The sequence below is a fragment of the Oncorhynchus gorbuscha genome, linkage group LG13 (assembly GCF_021184085.1).
Source record: "Oncorhynchus gorbuscha isolate QuinsamMale2020 ecotype Even-year linkage group LG13, OgorEven_v1.0, whole genome shotgun sequence".
Taxonomy (NCBI): domain Eukaryota; kingdom Metazoa; phylum Chordata; class Actinopteri; order Salmoniformes; family Salmonidae; genus Oncorhynchus; species Oncorhynchus gorbuscha.
The window spans coordinates 18,511,257-18,530,388 of NC_060185.1; the positions used below are offsets into that span (position 1 = coordinate 18,511,257).

At 47.7% G+C, this 19,132-nt stretch overlaps 1 protein-coding gene across 1 annotated transcript in view; it reads right to left on the reverse strand.

Moving 5' to 3' along the window:
- The window catches only part of LOC123992555 (guanylate cyclase soluble subunit alpha-2-like), a 124,526-nt gene extending 107,125 nt beyond the window's left edge, over positions 1–17,401 (reverse strand). The window contains exons 1-3 of the mRNA XM_046293769.1: positions 16,654–17,401; positions 2,946–3,007; positions 1,357–1,484 (exon numbers count right to left, since the gene is read on the reverse strand). Of these exons, the coding sequence (XP_046149725.1) occupies positions 1,357–1,484; positions 2,946–3,007; positions 16,654–16,890 (427 nt within the window). The 5' untranslated portion in view covers positions 16,891–17,401. The remainder of the gene's footprint in view (positions 1–1,356; positions 1,485–2,945; positions 3,008–16,653) is intronic.
- Positions 17,402–19,132: the final 1,731 nt, after the last annotated feature.

Sequence of the window (19,132 nt, forward strand, 5' to 3'; positions counted from 1 at the left end):
CTGCCTGTGCCATTAAACCCCTACAACTCATCCAGAACGCCGCAGCCCGTCTGGTGTTCAACCTTCCCAAGTTCTCTCACGTCACCCCGCTCCTCCGCTCTCTCCACTGGCTTCCAGTTGAAGCTCACATCCGCTACAAGACCATGGTGCTTGCCTACGGAGCTGTGAGGGGAACGGCACCTCAGTACCTCCAGGCTCTGATCAGGCCCTACACCCAAACAAGGGCACTGCGTTCATCCACCTCTGGCCTGCTCGCCTCCCTACCACTGAGGAAGTACAGTTCCCGCTCAGCCCAGTCAAAACTGTTCGCTGCTCTGGCCCCCCAATGGTGGAACAAACTCCCTCACGACGCCAGGACAGCGGAGTCAATCAGTCAATCACCACCTTCCGGAGACACCTGAAACCCCACCTCTTTAAGGAATACCTAGGATAGGATAAAGTAATCCTTCTCACCCCCCCCCTCAAAAGATTTAGATGCACTATTGTAAAGTGGCTGTTCCACTGGATGTCATAAGGTGAATGCACCAATTTGTAAGTCGCTCTGGATAAGCATAGTTAGCAGACAGCACTAATCAAACCCTGATGCATCAAAATGCACACACTATCCCTTACTAAGCATAGTTAGCAGACAGCACTAATCAAACCCTGATACATCAAAAAGCACACACTAACCCTTACTAAACATCATTAGCAGACAGCACAAATCAAACCCTGATGCATCAAAAAGCACACACTATCCCTTACTAAGCATAGTTAGCAGACAGCATTAATCAAATCCTGAAACATCAAAAAGCTCACACTATCCCTTACTAAGCATAGTTAGCAGACAGCACTAATCAAACCCTGATGCATCAAAAAGCACACACTATCCCTTACTAAGCATAGTTAGCAGACAGCACTAATCAAACCCTGATGCATCAAAAAGCACACACTATCCCTTACTAAGCATAGTAAGCAGACAGCACTAATCAAACCCTGATGCACCAAAAAGCACACACTATCCCTACTAAGCATAGTTAATCAAAGACAGCACTAATCAAACCTAATCAAACCCTGATCAAAAAAGCACACACATCTAAAAAGCACACACTATCCCTTACTAAGCATAGTTAGCAGACAGCACTAATCAAACCCTGATACATCAAAAAGCACACACTATCCCTTACTAAGCATAGTTAGCAGACAGCACTAACGTGCACACAGAAACTAAGCAGAGAGCATAGAAGTCCTTAAAAGCACACACACACAAAGTAAACAGGCAGTACCAACTACATTCTGCCAACACACAACTCTACACCGACGGGCTACACATGTACGACACACACCCACTCAGTCACATGGTAGAGTGATACTGACCCTGTAGAGTAGCCATGTACTGTAGTATTCCTGAGATGTCCTCCTCTTCTCCAGAACCACAATGATCCACAAAGGGACACTTCTCCAAAGTAACACTTTTCTTTTCCTCCTTCCCATCCTCTCTGCACCTTTGACACACACACACACGGAATGGGGACAGAGAGATTATATAATTAAGCAATAAGGCCCGAGAGAGTGTGGTATATGGCCAACATACCACGGCTAAGGGCTGTTCTTAAGCACGACGCAACATGGAGTGCCTGGATGCAGCCCTTAGCCGTGGTATATTGGCCATATACCACAAACCCCTGAGGTGCCTTATTACTATTAATAACTGATTACCAACGTAACCAGAGCAGTACAAATAAATGTATTATCATATCCGTAGTATACGGTCAAATATACCACAGCTGTCAGCCAATCAGCATTCAGGGCTCAAACCCCGCAGTTCAAACAGGCTCGAGAGTGCCTCATTGCTGGTCTGTTTATAAACCGTAATATTTACCATGGCATTACTGTAATATTGACCTGCTATGTCTAATGAACACATTTACCACCCTAATAGACAGAGATCACACACACACACACACACACACACACACACACACACACACACACACACACACACACACACACACACACACACACACACACACACACACACACACACACACACACACACACACACACACACAGTAATAATTAACTATACTGAACAAAATGTAAACGCAACATGCAACAATTTCTATGATTTAACTGAGTTACAGTTCATATAAGGTAATCAGTCAATTGAAATAAATTCATTAGGCCCTAATCTATGGATTTCACGACTGGACAGGGTTGCAGCCACTGGGGAGCTAGGTCCACCCTCAGTTTCCTCAGCTGTCCGCGTGGCTGGTCTCAGACGATCCCGCAGGCGAAGAAGCCGGAAGTGGAGGCCCTGGGTTGGCGTGGTTACATGTGGTCTGCGGTTGTGAGGCCAATTGGACGTACTACCAAATTCTCTAAAATGACGTTGGAGTCATATGGTAGAGAAATGAACATCTGCAGTCATGCCAATTGCACACTCCCTCAAAACTTGAGACATCTGTGGCATTGTGTTGTTTATAGTGGCCTTTTATTGTCCCCTGCACCTGTCAGGTGGATGGATTATCTTGGCAAAGGAGAAATGCTCACTAAGTAAACACATTTGTGCACAAATTTGAAAGAAATCATATTTTTGTGTGTATGAAAAACTTCTGGGATCTTTTATTTCAGCTCATGAAACATGGAACCAACACTTTACATGTTGTGTTTATATTTTTGTTCAGTACGGTTCAAAACAAGGACACAGAGCAACACAATATACAAACACACGTGTTAGGTAACGGATGAATTAGTAACATGGTTCTCATTTATAACACTTATATGAGCTAAAACAGTACAGTAGCCTTGTTCTTATGTGACCTCACTATGTTACGATAAATCATTACTCACTGTATGCTTATTCTCTCTTCCCATAGGCCTATAGCTACCTCTACTACACCATTCTCAAGGACGCAGACACACGCACACACACGCATACAAACACGGAGCACAGCAGTCCTTACCTGATCTCTTTCTGTCTGTAGAACTCTAAGGTTCTCTGTAAAGACTGTTGAACCATCTGTGTCTGAAAGAAGATCAAAAAATAAAAATAAATGTCACTGGGCCAGTAACCAAGAGGTTGCTGGTTCGAATCCCGAGGTAACAAGGTGAAAAGTCTGCCGATGTTCCCTTAAGCAAGGCACCCTAATCGCTCCAGGGTCACCATTGATAATGGCAGACCGTGGCCATGGCCCCACTCTCTCAGATATGCAAAAAAAATAAAAAATCAATTCACACATGCACATTAATACACACTTGTACATGTGTGGAATAGGACGAAAATAAGCACACTGCTGTCCTGGTCGGGTCAAGTGGTCGCTAAAAACTCAGGGCCCTAAATATAAAAACAGATAATTTCAGCAGACCGCATTTAATACTTTATTAACATTCCAGCAATGTATTACTGGCACAAAAAAACACTATCCTCTCCTATGAACCATGACAAAAACACTATCCTCTCCGATGAACCACGACAAAAACACTATCCTCTCCTATCATCCACGACAAAAACACTATCCTCTCCTATCAACCATGCCAAAAACACTATCCTCTCCTATCAACCATGCCAAAAACACTATCCTTTCCTATTGACAATGACAAAAACACTATCCTTTTCTATGACAAAAACACTATCCTTTTCTATGACAAAAACACTATCCATTCCTATCATCCACGACAAAAACGCTATCCTCTCCTATCAACCACGCCAAAAACACTATCCTCTCCTATCATCCACGACAAAAACACTATCCTCTCCTATCGTCCACGACAAACACTATTCTCTCCTATGAACCACGACAAAAACACTATCCTCTCCTATGAACCACGACAAAAACACTATCCTCTCCTATGAACCACGACAAAAACACTATCCTCTCCTATCAACCACAACAAAAAACACTATCCTCTCCTATGAACCACGACAAAAACAATATCCTCTCCTATGAACCACGACAAAAACACTATCCTCTCCTATGAACCACGACAAAAACACTATCCTCTCCTATCAACCACAACAAAAACACCATCTTCTCCTATCAACCACGTCAAAAACACTCTCCTCTCCTATCAACCACGACAAAAACACTATCCTCTCCTATCAAACCATGACAAAAACACTATCCTCTCCTATCAACCACGACAAAAACACTATCCTCTCCTATCAACCACGACAAAAACACTATCCTCTCCTATCAACCACAACAAAAACAATATCCTTTCCTATCGACAATGACAAAAACACTATCCTTTTCTATGACAAAAACACTATCCTTTTCTATGACAAAAACACTATCCATTCCTATCATCCACGACAAAAACACTATCCTCTCCTATCAACCACGCCAAAAACACTATCCTCTCCTATCATCCACAACAAAAACACTATACTTTCCTATCGACAATGACAAAAACACTATCCTTTTCTATCGACAATGACAAAAACACTATCCTCTCCTATCAACCACGACAAAAACACTATCCTCTCCTATCAACCATGACAAAAACACTATCCTCTCCTATCAACCATGACAAAAACACTATCCTCTCCTATCAACCACGACAAAAACACTATCCTCTCCTATCAACCACAACAAAAACACTATCCTCTCCTATCAACCACAACAAAAACACTATCCTCTCCTATCAACCACGACAAAAACACTATCCTCTCCTATCAACCACAACAAAAACACTATCCTTTCCTATCGACAATGACAAAAACAATATCCTTTTCTATGACAAAAACACTATCCATTCCTATCATCCACGACAAAAACACTATCCTATCAACCACGCCAAAAACACTATCCTCTCCTGTCATCCACAACAAAAACACTATCCTTTCCTATCGACAATGGAAAAAACACTATCCTTTTCTATCGACAATGACAACATCACTATCCTCTCCTATCAACCACAACAAAAACACTATCCTTTCCTATTGACAATGACAAAAACACTATCCTCTCCTATCATCCACAACAAAAACACTATCCTTTCCTATCGACAATGACAAAAACACTATCCTTTTCTATCGACAATGACAAAAACACTATCCTCTCCTATCAACCACGACAAAAACACTATCCTCTCCCATCAACCACGACAAAAACACTATCCTTTCCTATCGACAATGACAAAAACACTATCCTTTTCTATGACAAAAACACTATCCATTCCTATCATCCACGACAAAAACACTATCCTATCAACCACGCCAAAAACACTATCCTCTCCTGTCATCCACAACAAAAACACTATCCTTTCCTATCGACAATGGAAAAAACACTATCCTTTTCTATCGACAATGACAAAAACACTATCCTCTCCTATCAACCACAACAAAAACACTATCCTTTCCTATTGACAATGACAAAAACACTATCCTCTCCTATCATCCACAACAAAAACACTATCCTTTCCTATCGACAATGACAAAAACACTATCCTTTTCTATCGACAATGACAACAACACTATCCTCTCCTATCAACCACGACAAAAACACTATCCTCTCCCATCAACCACGACAAAAACACTATCCTCTTCTATCTACCATGACAAAAACACGATCCTCTCCTATGAACCACGACAAAAACACTATCCTCTCCTATCAACCATGACAAAACACTATCCTCTCCTATCAACCACGACAAAAACACTATCCTCTCCTATTAACAATGACAAAAACACTATCCTTTTCTATGACAAAAACACTATCCTTTCCTATCGACAATGACAAAAACATTATCCTCTCCTATCAACAACGACAAAAACACTATCCTTTTCTATGACAAAAACACTATCCTCTCCTATCAACCATGACAAAAACACTATCCTTTTCTATCGACAATGACAAAAACACTATCCTCTCCTATCAACCACGACAAAAACACTATCCTCTCCTATCAACCATGACAAAAACACTATCCTCTCCTATCAACCACAACAAAAACACTATCCTTTCCTATCGACAATGACAAAAACACTATCCTTTTCTATGACAAAAACACTATCCATTCCTATCATCCACGACAAAAACACTATCCTATCAACCACGCCAAAAACACTATCCTCTCCTGTCATCCACAACAAAAACACTATCCTTTCCTATCGACAATGGAAAAAACACTATCCTTTCCTATTGACAATGACAAAAACACTATCCTCTCCTATCATCCACAACAAAAACACTATCCTTTCCTATCGACAATGACAAAAACACTATCCTTTTCTATCGACAATGACAAAAACACTATCCTTTTCTATCGACAATGACAACAACACTATCCTTTTCTATGACAAAAACACTATCCTCTCCTATCAACCATGACAAAAACACTATCCTTTTCTATCGACAATGACAAAAACACTATCCTCTCCTATCAACCACGACAAAAACACTATCCTCTCCTATCAACCATGACAAAAACACTATCCTCTCCTATCTACCATGACAAAAACACTATCCTCTCCTATGAACCACGACAAAAACAATATCCTCTCCTATCAACCACGACAAAAACACTATCCTCTCCTATCAACCACGACAAAAACACTATCCTCTCCTATTAACAATGACAAAAACACTATCCTCTCCTATCAACCACGACAAAAACACTATTCTCTCCTATTAACAATGACAAAAACACTATCCTTTTCTATGACAAAAACACTATCCCTTCCTATCGACAATGACAAAAACACTATCCTTTCCTATCGACAATGACAAAAACACTATCCTTTTCAATAACAAAAACACTATCCTTTTCTATCGATAATGACAAAAACACTATCCTTTTCTATCGACAATGACAAAAACACTATCCTTTCCTATCGACAATGACAAAAACACTATCCTTTTCTATGACAAAAACACTATCATTTTCTATCGACAATGACAAAAACACCTTTGTTTCCTATCAACATCGACAAAAACACTATCCTTTTCTATCAACCACGCCAAAAACACTATCCTTTCCTATCGACAATGACAAAAACACTATCCTTTTCTATGACAAAAACACTACCCTTTCCTATCAACAACGACAAAAACACTATCCTCTGACTGAGAGGCTCTGACAGACGGAGTGTGTGTGTGTGCATGCGTGTGAGAGAGAGTGCGAGATAGAGAGAGTGAGACAGAGAGGAGAGAGCAACAGATAGAGAGAGAGACAGACAGACAGAGAGAGAGAGCGCATGAGAGAGAGAGAGAGAGAGAGAGAGAGAGAGAGAGAGAGAGAGAGAGAGAGAGAGAGAGAGAGAGAGAGAGAGAGAGAGACTGAGCCAGAGGGAGAGGGCTTAATATGATGAACATTAATACAATCCTGCAGCAATGGTAAAAGAACACCGTGTCAGTCTGGGGTCATCCAACGGTCTCTGCTGAAACCTGGTGTACAGGAGACCGGCATCTGGCTCATCTAACGACCTCTGCTGAAACCTGCTGTACAGGAGACCAGCATCTGGCTCATCTAATGACCTCTGCTGAAACCTGGTGTACAGGAGACCGGCATCTGGCTCATCTAACGACCTCTGCTGAAACCTGCTGTACAGGAGACCAGCATCTGGCTCATCTAATGACCTCTGCTGAAACCTGGTGTACAGGAGACCGGCATCTGGCTCATCTAACGACCTCTGCTGAAACCTGCTGTACAGGAGACCAGCATCTGGCTCATCCAATGGTCTCTGCTGAAACCTGGTGTACAGGAGACCGGCATCTGGCTCATCTAACGACCTCTGCTGAAACCTGGTGTACAGGAGACCGGCATCTGGCTCATCTAACTGCCTCTGCTGAAACCTGGTGTACAGGAGACCGGCATCTGGCTCATCTAACGGCCTCTGCTGAAACCTGGTGTACAGGAGACCGGGATCTGGCTCATCTAACGACCTCTGCTGAAACCTGGTGTACAGGAGACCGGCATCTGGCTCATCTAACGACCTCTGCTGAAACCTGGTGTACAGGAGACCGGCATCTGGCTCATCTAACGTTATACATACAGGCATAGTGTGTGTGTGTCCTGTGAGAATGTCCTTGTTTTAGCCATTCATTCACAGAACATACGTCATCGACACACACTCACTCTCTCCACACAAAACCAGCAGAAAACCAGTAAACACAATGACAAGCACACATCTTTTATCACATTTCACTAGCAAACATTCACATCTCAAAGTCTTGTACATTAATCCATACACCCACACACATACACAATGAAAAGGTGGGTTGGCTTGTTAACACACAGTGGATCAGCTGGCTGATCCATACACACACACACTGACACACACAATGAAAAATTTGTTAATTTGTGTTTTTAGTTTTACATTTACATTACTCTCTCCTTTCCTCTCCCCTCCCTCCATCTTATGTATCCTTCCTCTGCCCTCCTTTCCTCCCTCCATGATCTGTATCCTTCCTCTGCCCTCCTTTCCTCCCTCCATCATCTGTATCCTTCCTCTGCCCTCCTTTCCTCCCTCCATCATCTGTATCCTTCCTCTGCCCTCCTTTCCTCCCTCCCTCATCTGTATCCTTCCTCTGCCCTCCTTTCCTCTCTCCCCTCCCTCCATCCTTCCTCTGCCCTCCTTTCCTCCCTCTATCATCTGTATCCTTCCTCTACCCTCCTTTCCTCCCTCCCTCATCTGTATCCTTCCTCTGCCGTCCTTTCCTCCCTCCCTCATCTGTATCCTTCCTCTGCCCTCCTTTCCTCCCTCCCTCATCTGTATCCTTCCTGTGCCCTCCTTTCCTCCCTCCATCATCTGTATCCTTCCTCTGCCCTCCTTTCCTCTCTCCCCTCCCTCCATCCTTCCTCTGCCCTCCTTTCCTCCCTCTATCATCTGTATCCTTCCTCTGCCCTCCTTTCCTCCCTCCATCTGTATCCTTCCTCTGCCCTACTTTCCTCCCTCCATAATCTGCATCCTTCCTCTGCCCTCCTTACCTCCCTGCCTCCATCATCTGTATCCTTCCTCTGCACTCCTTTCCTCCCTCCAGCATCTGTATCCTTCCTCTGCCCTCCTTTCCTCCCTCTATCATCTGTATCCTTCCTCTAACCTCCTTTCCTCCCTCCCTCATCTGTATCCTTCCTCTGCCCTCCTTTCCTCCCTCCATAATCTGTATCCTTCTTCTGCCCTCCTTTCCTTCCTCCATTATCTGTATCCTCCCTCTGCCCTCCTTTCCTCTCTCCCCTCCCTCCCTCATCCGCATCCTTCTTCTGCCCTCCTTTCCTCTCTCCCCTCCATAATCTGTATCCTTCCTCTGCCCTCCTTTCCTCTCTCCCTTCCCTCCATAATCTGTATCCACCCTCTGCCCTCCTTTCCTCTCTCCCCTCCATAATCTGTATCCACCCTCTGCCCTCCTTTCCTCTCTCCCCTCCATAATCTGTATCCTCCCTCTGCCCTCCTTTCCTCCCTCCATAATCTGTATCCTTCCTCTGCCCTCCTTTCCTCTCTCCCCTCCCTCCATCCTTCCTCTGCCCTCCTTTCCTCCCTCTATCATCTGTATCCTTCCTCTGCCCTCCTTTCCTCCCTCCCTCATCTGTATCCTTCCTCTGCCCTCCTTTCCTCCCTCCCTCATCTGTATCCTTCCTCTGCCCTCCTTTCCTCCCTCCCTCATCTGTATCCTTCCTGTGCCCTCCTTTCCTCCCTCCATCATCTGTATCCTTCCTCTGCCCTCCTTTCCTCTCTCCCCTCCCTCCATCCTTCCTCTGCCCTCCTTTCCTCCCTCCATCATCTGTATCCTTCCTCTGCCCTCCTTTCCTCTCTCCCCTCCCTCCATCCTTCCTCTGCCCTCCTTTCCTCCCTCTATCATCTGTATCCTTCCTCTGCCCTCCTTTCCTCCCTCCATCTGTATCCTTCCTCTGCCCTACTTTCCTCCCTCCATAATCTGCATCCTTCCTCTGCCCTCCTTACCTCCCTGCCTCCATCATCTGTATCCTTCCTCTGCCCTCCTTTCCTCCCTCCATCATCTGTATCCTTCCTCTGCACTCCTTTCCTCCCTCCATCATCTGTATCCTTCCTCTGCCCTCCTTTCCTCCCTCTATCATCTGTATCCTTCCTCTAACCTCCTTTCCTCCCTCCCTCATCTGTATCCTTCCTCTGCCCTCCTTTCCTCCCTCCATAATCTGTATCCTTCTTCTGCCCTCCTTTCCTTCCTCCATTATCTGTATCCTCCCTCTGCCCTCCTTTCCTCTCTCCCCTCCCTCCCTCATCCGCATCCTTCTTCTGCCCTCCTTTCCTCTCTCCCCTCCATAATCTGTATCCTTCCTCTGCCCTCCTTTCCTCTCTCCCTTCCCTCCATAATCTGTATCCAACCTCTGCCCTCCTTTCCTCTCTCCCCTCCATAATCTGTATCCACCCTCTGCCCTCCTTTCCTCTCTCCCCTCCATAATCTGTATCCTCCCTCTGCCCTCCTTTCCTCCCTCCATAATCTGTATCCTTCCTCTGCCCTCCTTTCCTCTCTCCCCTCCCTCCATCCTTCCTCTGCCCTCCTTTCCTCCCTCTATCATCTGTATCCTTCCTCTGCCCTCCTTTCCTCCCTCCATCTGTATCCTTCCTCTGCCCTCCTTTCCTCTCTCCCCTCCCTCCATCCTTCCTCTGCCCTCCTTTCCTCTCTCCTCTCCCTCCATCCTTCCTCAGCCCTCATTTCCTCTCTCCTCTCCCTCCATCCTTCCTCTGCCCTCCTTTCCTCCCTCCATAATCTGTATCCTTCCTCTGCCCTCCTTTCCTTCCTCCATCATCTGTATCCTCCCTCTGCCCTCCTTTCCTCTCTCCCCTCCCTCCCTCATCCGCATCCTTCTTCTGCCCTCCTTTCCTCTCCCCCCTCCATAATCTGTATCCTTCCTCTGCCCTCCTTTCCTCTCTCCCTCCCTCCATAATCTGTATCCACCCTCTGCCCTCCTTTCCTCTCTCCCCTCCATAATCTGTATCCACCCTCTGCCCTCCTTTCCTCTCCCTTCCATAATCTGTATCCTCCTCTGCCCTCCTTTCCTCCCTCCATAATCTGTATCCTTCCTCTGCCCTCCTTTCCTCCCTCCCTCCATCATCTGTATCCTTCCTCTGCCCTCCTTTCCTCTCTCCCCTCCATAATCTGTATCCTTCCTCTGCCCTCCTTTCCTCTCTCCCCTCCCTCCATAATCTGTATCCACCCTCTGCCCTCCTTTCCTCTCTCCCCTCCATAAACTGTATCCACCCTCTGCCCTCCTTTCCTCTCTCCCTTCCATAATCTGTATCCTCCCTCTGCCCTCCTTTCCTCCCTCCATAATCTGTATCCTTCCTCTGCCCTCCTTTCCTCCCTCCCTCCATCATCTGTATCCTTCCTCTGCCCTCCTTTCTCTCTCCCTCCATAATCTGTATCCTTCCTCTGCCCTCCTTTCCTCTCTCCCCTCCCTCCATCATCTGTATCCTTCCTCTGCCCTCCTTTCCTCTCTCCCGTCCCTCCATCATCTGTATCCTCCCTCTGCCCTCCTTTCCTCTCTCCCCTCCATAATCGGTATCCTCCCTCTGCCCTCCTTTCCTCTCTCCCCTCCATAATCTGTATCCTTCCTCTGCCCTCCTTTCCTCCCTCCCTCCATCATCTGTATCCTTCCTCTGCCCTCCTTTCCTTCCTCCATCATCTGTATCCTCCCTCTGTCCTCCTTTTCTCTCTCCCTCCATAATCTGTATCCTTCCTCTGCCCTCCTTTCCTCTCTCCTCTCCCTCCATCCTTCCTCTGCCCTCCTTTCCTCCCTCCATAATCTGTATCCTTCCTCTGCCCTCCTTTCATTCCTCCGTCATCTGTATCCTCCCTCTGCCCTCCTTTCCTCTCTCCTCTCCCTCCACCCTTCCTCTGCCCTCCTTTCCTCCCTCCATAATCTGTATCCTTCCTCTGCCCTCCTTTCCTCCCTCCCTCATCTGCATCCTTCTTATGCCCTCCTTTCCTCTCTACCCTCCATAATCTGTATCCTTCCTCTGCCCTCCTTTCCTCTCTCCCCTCCCTCCATAATCTGTATCCACCCTCTGCCCTCCTTTCCTCTCTCCCCTCCATAATCTGTATCCACCCTCTGCCCTCCTTTCCTCTCTCCCCTCCATAATCTGTATCCTCCCTCTGCCCTCCTTTCCTCCCTCCATAATCTGTATCCTTCCTCTGCCCTCCTTTCCTCTCTCCCCTCCCTCCATCCTTCCTCTGCCCTCCTTTCCTCCCTCTATCATCTGTATCCTTCCTCTGCCCTCCTTTCCTCCCTCCCTCATCTGTATCCTTCCTCTGCCCTCCTTTCCTCCCTCCCTCATCTGTATCCTTCCTCTGCCCTCCTTTCCTCCCTCCCTCATCTGTATCCTTCCTGTGCCCTCCTTTCCTCCCTCCATCATCTGTATCCTTCCTCTGCCCTCTTCCTCTCTCCCTCCCTCCATCCTTCCTCTGCCCTCCTTTCCTCCCTCCATCATCTGTATCCTTCCTCTGCCCTCCTTTTTCCTCTCTCCCCTCCCTCCATCCTTCCTCTGCCCTCCTTTCCTCCCTCTATCATCTGTATCCTTCCTCTGCCCTCCTTTCCTCCCTCCATCTGTATCCTTCCTCTGCCCTACTTTCCTCCCTCCATAATCTGCATCCTTCCTCTGCCCTCCTTACCTCCCTGCCTCCATCATCTGTATCCTTCCTCTGCCCTCCTTTCCTCCCTCCATCATCTGTATCCTTCCTCTGCACTCCTTTCCTCCCTCCATCATCTGTATCCTTCCTCTGCCCTCCTTTCCTCCCTCTATCATCTGTATCCTTCCTCTAACCTCCTTTCCTCCCTCCCTCATCTGTATCCTTCCTCTGCCCTCCTTTCCTCCCTCCATAATCTGTATCCTTCTTCTGCCCTCCTTTCCTTCCTCCATTATCTGTATCCTCCCTCTGCCCTCCTTTCCTCTCTCCCCTCCCTCCCTCATCCGCATCCTTCTTCTGCCCTCCTTTCCTCTCTCCCCTCCATAATCTGTATCCTTCCTCTGCCCTCCTTTCCTCTCTCCCTTCCCTCCATAATCTGTATCCAACCTCTGCCCTCCTTTCCTCTCTCCCCTCCATAATCTGTATCCACCCTCTGCCCTCCTTTCCTCTCTCCCCTCCATAATCTGTATCCTCCCTCTGCCCTCCTTTCCTCCCTCCATAATCTGTATCCTTCCTCTGCCCTCCTTTCCTCTCTCCCCTCCCTCCATCCTTCCTCTGCCCTCCTTTCCTCCCTCTATCATCTGTATCCTTCCTCTGCCCTCCTTTCCTCCCTCCATCTGTATCCTTCCTCTGCCCTCCTTTCCTCTCTCCCCTCCCTCCATCCTTCCTCTGCCCTCCTTTCCCTCTCTCCTCTCCCTCCATCCTTCCTCAGCCCTCAATCTCTCCCTCCATCCTTCCTCTGCCCTCCTTTCCTCCCTCCATAATCTGTATCCTTCCTCTGCCCTCCTTTCCTTCCTCCATCATCTGTATCCTCCCTCTGCCCTCCTTTCCTCTCTCCCCTCCCTCCCTCATCCGCATCCTTCTTCTGCCCTCCTTTCCTCTCCCCCCTCCATAATCTGTATCCTTCCTCTGCCCTCCTTTCCTCTCTCCCCTCCCTCCATAATCTGTATCCACCCTCTGCCCTCCTTTCCTCTCTCCCCTCCATAATCTGTATCCACCCTCTGCCCTCCTTTCCTCTCTCCCTTCCATAATCTGTATCCTCCCTCTGCCCTCCTTTCCTCCCTCCATAATCTGTATCCTTCCTCTGCCCTCCTTTCCTCCCTCCCTCCATCATCTGTATCCTTCCTCTGCCCTCCTTTCCTCTCTCCCCTCCATAATCTGTATCCTTCCTCTGCCCTCCTTTCCTCTCTCCCCTCCCTCCATCATCTGTATCCTTCCTCTGCCCTCCTTTCCTCTCTCCCGTCCCTCCATCATCTGTATCCTCCCTCTGCCCTCCTTTCCTCTCTCCCCTCCATAATCTGTATCCTCCCTCTGCCCTCCTTTCCTCTCTCCCCTCCATAATCTGTATCCTTCCTCTGCCCTCCTTTCCTCCCTCCCTCCATCATCTGTATCCTTCCTCTGCCCTCCTTTCCTTCCTCCATCATCTGTATCCTCCCTCTGTCCTCCTTTCCTCTCTCCCCTCCATAATCTGTATCCTTCCTCTGCCCTCCTTTCCTCTCTCCTCTCCCTCCATCCTTCCTCTGCCCTCCTTTCCTCCCTCCATAATCTGTATCCTTCCTCTGCCCTCCTTTCATTCCTCCGTCATCTGTATCCTCCCTCTGCCCTCCTTTCCTCTCTCCTCTCCCTCCACCCTTCCTCTGCCCTCCTTTCCTCCCTCCATAATCTGTATCCTTCCTCTGCCCTCCTTTCCTCCCTCCCTCATCTGCATCCTTCTTATGCCCTCCTTTCCTCCTACCCTCCATAATCTGTATCCTTCCTCTGCCCTCCTTTCCTCTCTCCCCTCCCTCCATAATCTGTATCCACCCTCTGCCCTCCTTTCCTCTCTCCCCTCCATAATCTGTATCCACCCTCTGCCCTCCTTTCCTCTCTCCCCTCCATAATCTGTATCCTCCCTCTGCCCTCCTTTCCTCCCTCCATAATCTGTATCCTTCCTCTGCCCTCCTTTCCTCCCTCCCCCCATCATCTGTATCCTTCCTCTGCCCTCCTTTCCTTCCTCCATCATCTGTATCCTCCCTCTGCCCTCCTTTCCTCTCTCCCCCCTCCCTCCATCATCTGTATCCTTCCTCTGCCCTCCTTTCCTCTCTCCCCTCCCTCCATCATCTGTATCCTCCCTCTGCCCTCCTTTCCTCTCTCCCCTCCATAATCTGTATCCCCCTCTGCCCTCCTTTCCTCTCTCCCCTCCATAATCTGTATCCTTCCTCTGCCCTCCTTTCCTCCCTCCCTCCATCATCTGTATCCTTCCTCTGCCCTCCTTTCCTTCCTCCATCATCTGTATCCTCCCTCTGCCCTCCTTTCATCTCTTCCCTCCATAATCTGTATCCTTCCTCTGCCCTCCTGTCCTCTCTCCCCTCCATAATCTGTATCCTTCCTCTGCCCTCCTTTCCTCACTCCCCTCCATAATCTGTATCCTTCCTCTGCCCTCCTTTCCTCTCTCCCCTCCCTCCATCATCTGTATCCTTCCTATGCCCTCCTTTCCTCTCTCCCCTCCCTCCATCATCTGTATCCTTCCTATGCCCTCCTTTCCTCTCTCCCCTCCCTCCATCATCTGTATCCTCCCTCTGCCCTCCTTTCCTCTCTCCCCTCCATAATCTGTATCCTTCCTCTGCCCTCCTTTCCTCTCTCCCCTCCATAATCTGTATCCTTCCTCTGCCCTCCTTTCCTCTCTCCCCTCCATAATCTGTATCCTTCCTCTGCCCTCCTTTCCTCTCTACCCTCATCTGTATCCTTCCTCTGCCCTCCTTTCCTCCCTCCCTCCCTCATCTGTATCCTTCCTCTGCCCTCCTTTCCTTCCTCCATCATCTGTATCCTCCCTCTGCCCTCCTTTCCTCTCTACCCTCATCTGTATCCTTCCTCTGCCCTCCTTTCCTCTCTCCCCTCCCTCCATAATCTGTATCCTCCCTCTGCCCTCCTTTCCTCTCCCCCCTCCCTCCATAATCTGTATCCTTCCTCTGCCCTCCTTTCCTCTCTACCCTCATCTGTATCCTTCCTCTGCCCTCCTTTCCTCTCTCCCCTCCCTCCATAATCTGTATCCTCCCTCTGCCCTCCTTTCCTCTCTCCCCTCCCTCCATAATCTGTATCCTCCCTCTGCCCTCCTTTCCTCTCTCCCCTCCCTCCATAATCTGTATCCTCCCTCTGCCCTCCTTTCCTCTCTCCCCTCCCTCCATAATCTGTATCCTCCCTCTGCCCTCCTTTCCTCTCTCCCCTCCCTCCATAATCTGTATCCTCCCTCTGCCCTCCTTTCCTCTCTCCCCTCCCTCCATCATCTGTATCCTTCCTCTGCCCTCCTTTCCTCTCTCCCCTCCCTCAATCATCTGTATCCTTCATATGCCTTTCTCCTGCATCCTATCTCTTCAAGCAGTTCTTCTCTCTCCTCCTCTCTCCTCAAGCAGTTCTCATCTCTCCTCAAGCAGTATAATGTGTGGAGACAGGGGGAGGGTATGCCCATCTGTGTGTGAAGACGCTGTGTGTGTGTCCTCTGTTCTGGGTCACCGTGACTGGCCTGGTTGATAGTATCAGGACCGTGAAGCGAACACCAAGTACATGCTCTGTTCTCCCGCTCTGCTTTTGGCCAGGGAGTAGCAAGTTAAGCACTTCCCTTAGACCAAGGGAATAAAAAAAGAGTATTGTATTAGACCAGGATTTCTTTATCACAACAATCATCAAATGCATCTTTAATATGTAGCTTCTTTCCTAGTTTCTATTCCTTAACCTACACTGTTCTGAAAACACAGGTTAATGATGGAGTAAGCTGGAGCCCTCCCTACCTGGTCATTTATTTAACATGTCCACCTCTTTCATGTCAGTGCAGATGGGGGAGAGGAGGCTTGAGGGAATCAGCTAAACTACACACTGTAAACAGTCTGCCTTCAGTACACTCACCAGAACAACCTCATCACCCAGTAAGGAGTGATATAGAATAGGCGTACCTTCTACCCATTCTTCTCTCGCTCGTTATTCTAACAGTCATCTCTAGGGTGCTGGCCCTTGTGTAATCACGCAGGTGATGCATGCCGAGGGGAGAGAGAAATACCGGAGAAAATCTGATGTTTTTGTTACTGTATCCTACCGTGGGCGACGTTAACCTCCTCAAGCTCTCCCCGAGCGAGTCCAGGTTCACGCGTTTCCGTCTTGTCGCCCGTTTGGGTCCCGGTGCGTCCTCGAACGGGCACGCGAGCTTCTCCACGGGGCTCTTGCCGTTCCAGATGCGTGAAAATGGGCAGGAGTCGCCATCATCTCCAGGGCTCTCCAGGCACTCCGAGCCCATCGAGCTGAACGACTCTGACGAGATCTTGCGCGAGGACATGATGCTGCTGCTAAGCGCGAGAAGTCCGGGCGCGTACGCGTGCGGCGACGAAACAACACGCGGCTACGGGGACTCATCAGATTCACTTGCGTGGGAAAGATTGGGAGGCGCGCGCGCCGGTTAAGAGCGACACTAACGGCACGCGAGCATTTAGAGAACAAACAAATAGGCTATCGCGACATCCAGATAGGGACTAGGTTCACCAGCTGAATCTCATGTCTAACGGTTTTAACGGTTGTCCCTTTTGTTATCCCTTTGAAATCCCAGGTGGAAGTATTTTGCCTGCTCCGCTCTCTACTGTCAAGTCATGTGCGGCTTCACGGCTTTCTGACTCTGTCTGTGTGAACTGCTCATCCTTTCATCCCTGCAGTTGCTGGCTGTATTCCTCTCCGGTGGGCGGGAAACGGTGTGTCCAGGTTCGGAACTGAGGATCGGAAGATACCGAGAGATGCTCACGCAGTCAGCATGCAGTCAAACATCAGCTCGAGCCGCTGCCTGGTGGAGTTATATCTGTCCACTCTGCTCAAGCTCTCTAGCATCACTATTCTACACTACCTCCATCCGCCACAGCCAATCAGATTTAACATCAGGTTTAACCCTGCCCCTCCTACCATCTATATGAGAGGGAGACTTTAGTCTAGAGCTATGCTAATGTATGGCGCAGATACTGACGGAGGAGACACTAGACTACTACAAGCAACTGCATGAGACACCAAGACATAACCTACAAATCAAATAGGCCGAGTATTTGCATGTGATTTTATCCTTTATGTTTATTTTTTACATGCCACACACTAAGCCATCTGGCCCCACTGTGCACTGCCAGCAGAACATATTCCGTGTGTTTGTATTCTAGACCAATTTGCCATAATCTACTGAATACCGACAGTTGTAAATCATGTACTTCTTACTTTACTCAAGGTAATTGAGATAAAACAATCATTTAAGGTAGGCTTGGTCCTAGTCAGCTAGACTATGATATAGTACACCACTAGAGTCACACAGCCTTCCCTCCTATAAGAACCAGCTCTCTGTCACAATAGTAAACACATGATGAATGTAACTGAAGTTATTAGGCTAATTCCAATCGGCGAGCTGCAGCAGGCAACATTCATGTCGATCATGTATCGCTTCAGAGACCTTGACCTCTTCTCTGCCCATGTGCCTGACCCCCTGCCTGCAGCCTGAGACACAAAAACAGAAGAAAACACACTACCAGGATTGTGCATACATACGCCCTGGATAAACACACACTGCATACCCATAGATAGACATACAAGCATGCACATGTCAGACAGACAGACACAGAGAGAGAGGCACAGACAACCATAGGATGCAAAACATCCTTACATGCACAGCGGTCATTTTCCTGGATGTGCAATTCTGTCACGCAGCGAATGTTGAGTTCCACATCATTTATTAATAATGAAACTTAACAAAAACAATAAACGAACAACGAACCGTGACTTCAGAGGTGCTACATACACTTACTCAAAATACAAAATACCATAAACACAGGTGGGAACAAACACTACTTAAATATGATCCCCAATTACTGACAACGATTACCAGCTGCCTCTAATTGGGAATCATACAAATCAACATAGAAACATGAAAACTAGAACACCCACATAGAAATAAACTAGACTAACCCCCCAGTCACGCCCTGACCTACTCCACCATAGAAAATAAGGACTCTATGGGACTCTATGGTCAGGACGTGACAGATTCTTAATAGTTTTTTCTTTGCCAAAGCAGTGTGCCCTGACACAAATAGTTTACATTGAAATACGCTATATATACAAAAGTATGTGGCAACCCCTTCAAATGAGTGGATTTGGCTATTTCAGTCACACCTGACAGGTATATAACATCAAGCACACAGCCATGTGATCGCCATCGACAAACATTAGCAGTAGAATGGTCTTACTGAAGAGCTGTGACTTTCAATGTGACACCGTCATAGGATGCCACCTTTCCAACAAGTCAGTTTGACAAATGTGTGCCCTGCTAGAGCTGGCCCGGTCAGCTGTAAGTGCTGTTATTGTGAATCACAAGCTCACAGAATGGGACCGCCGGGTGCTGCAGCATCTCACATGTAAAAATCGTTGGTCCTCAGTTGCAACACACACTACCAAGTTCCAAACTACATTTAGAAACAAAGTCATGACAAGAACTGTTCGTCGAGAGCTTTATGAAATGGGTTTACATGGCCGAGCTTGCACAATGCCAAGCGTTAGCT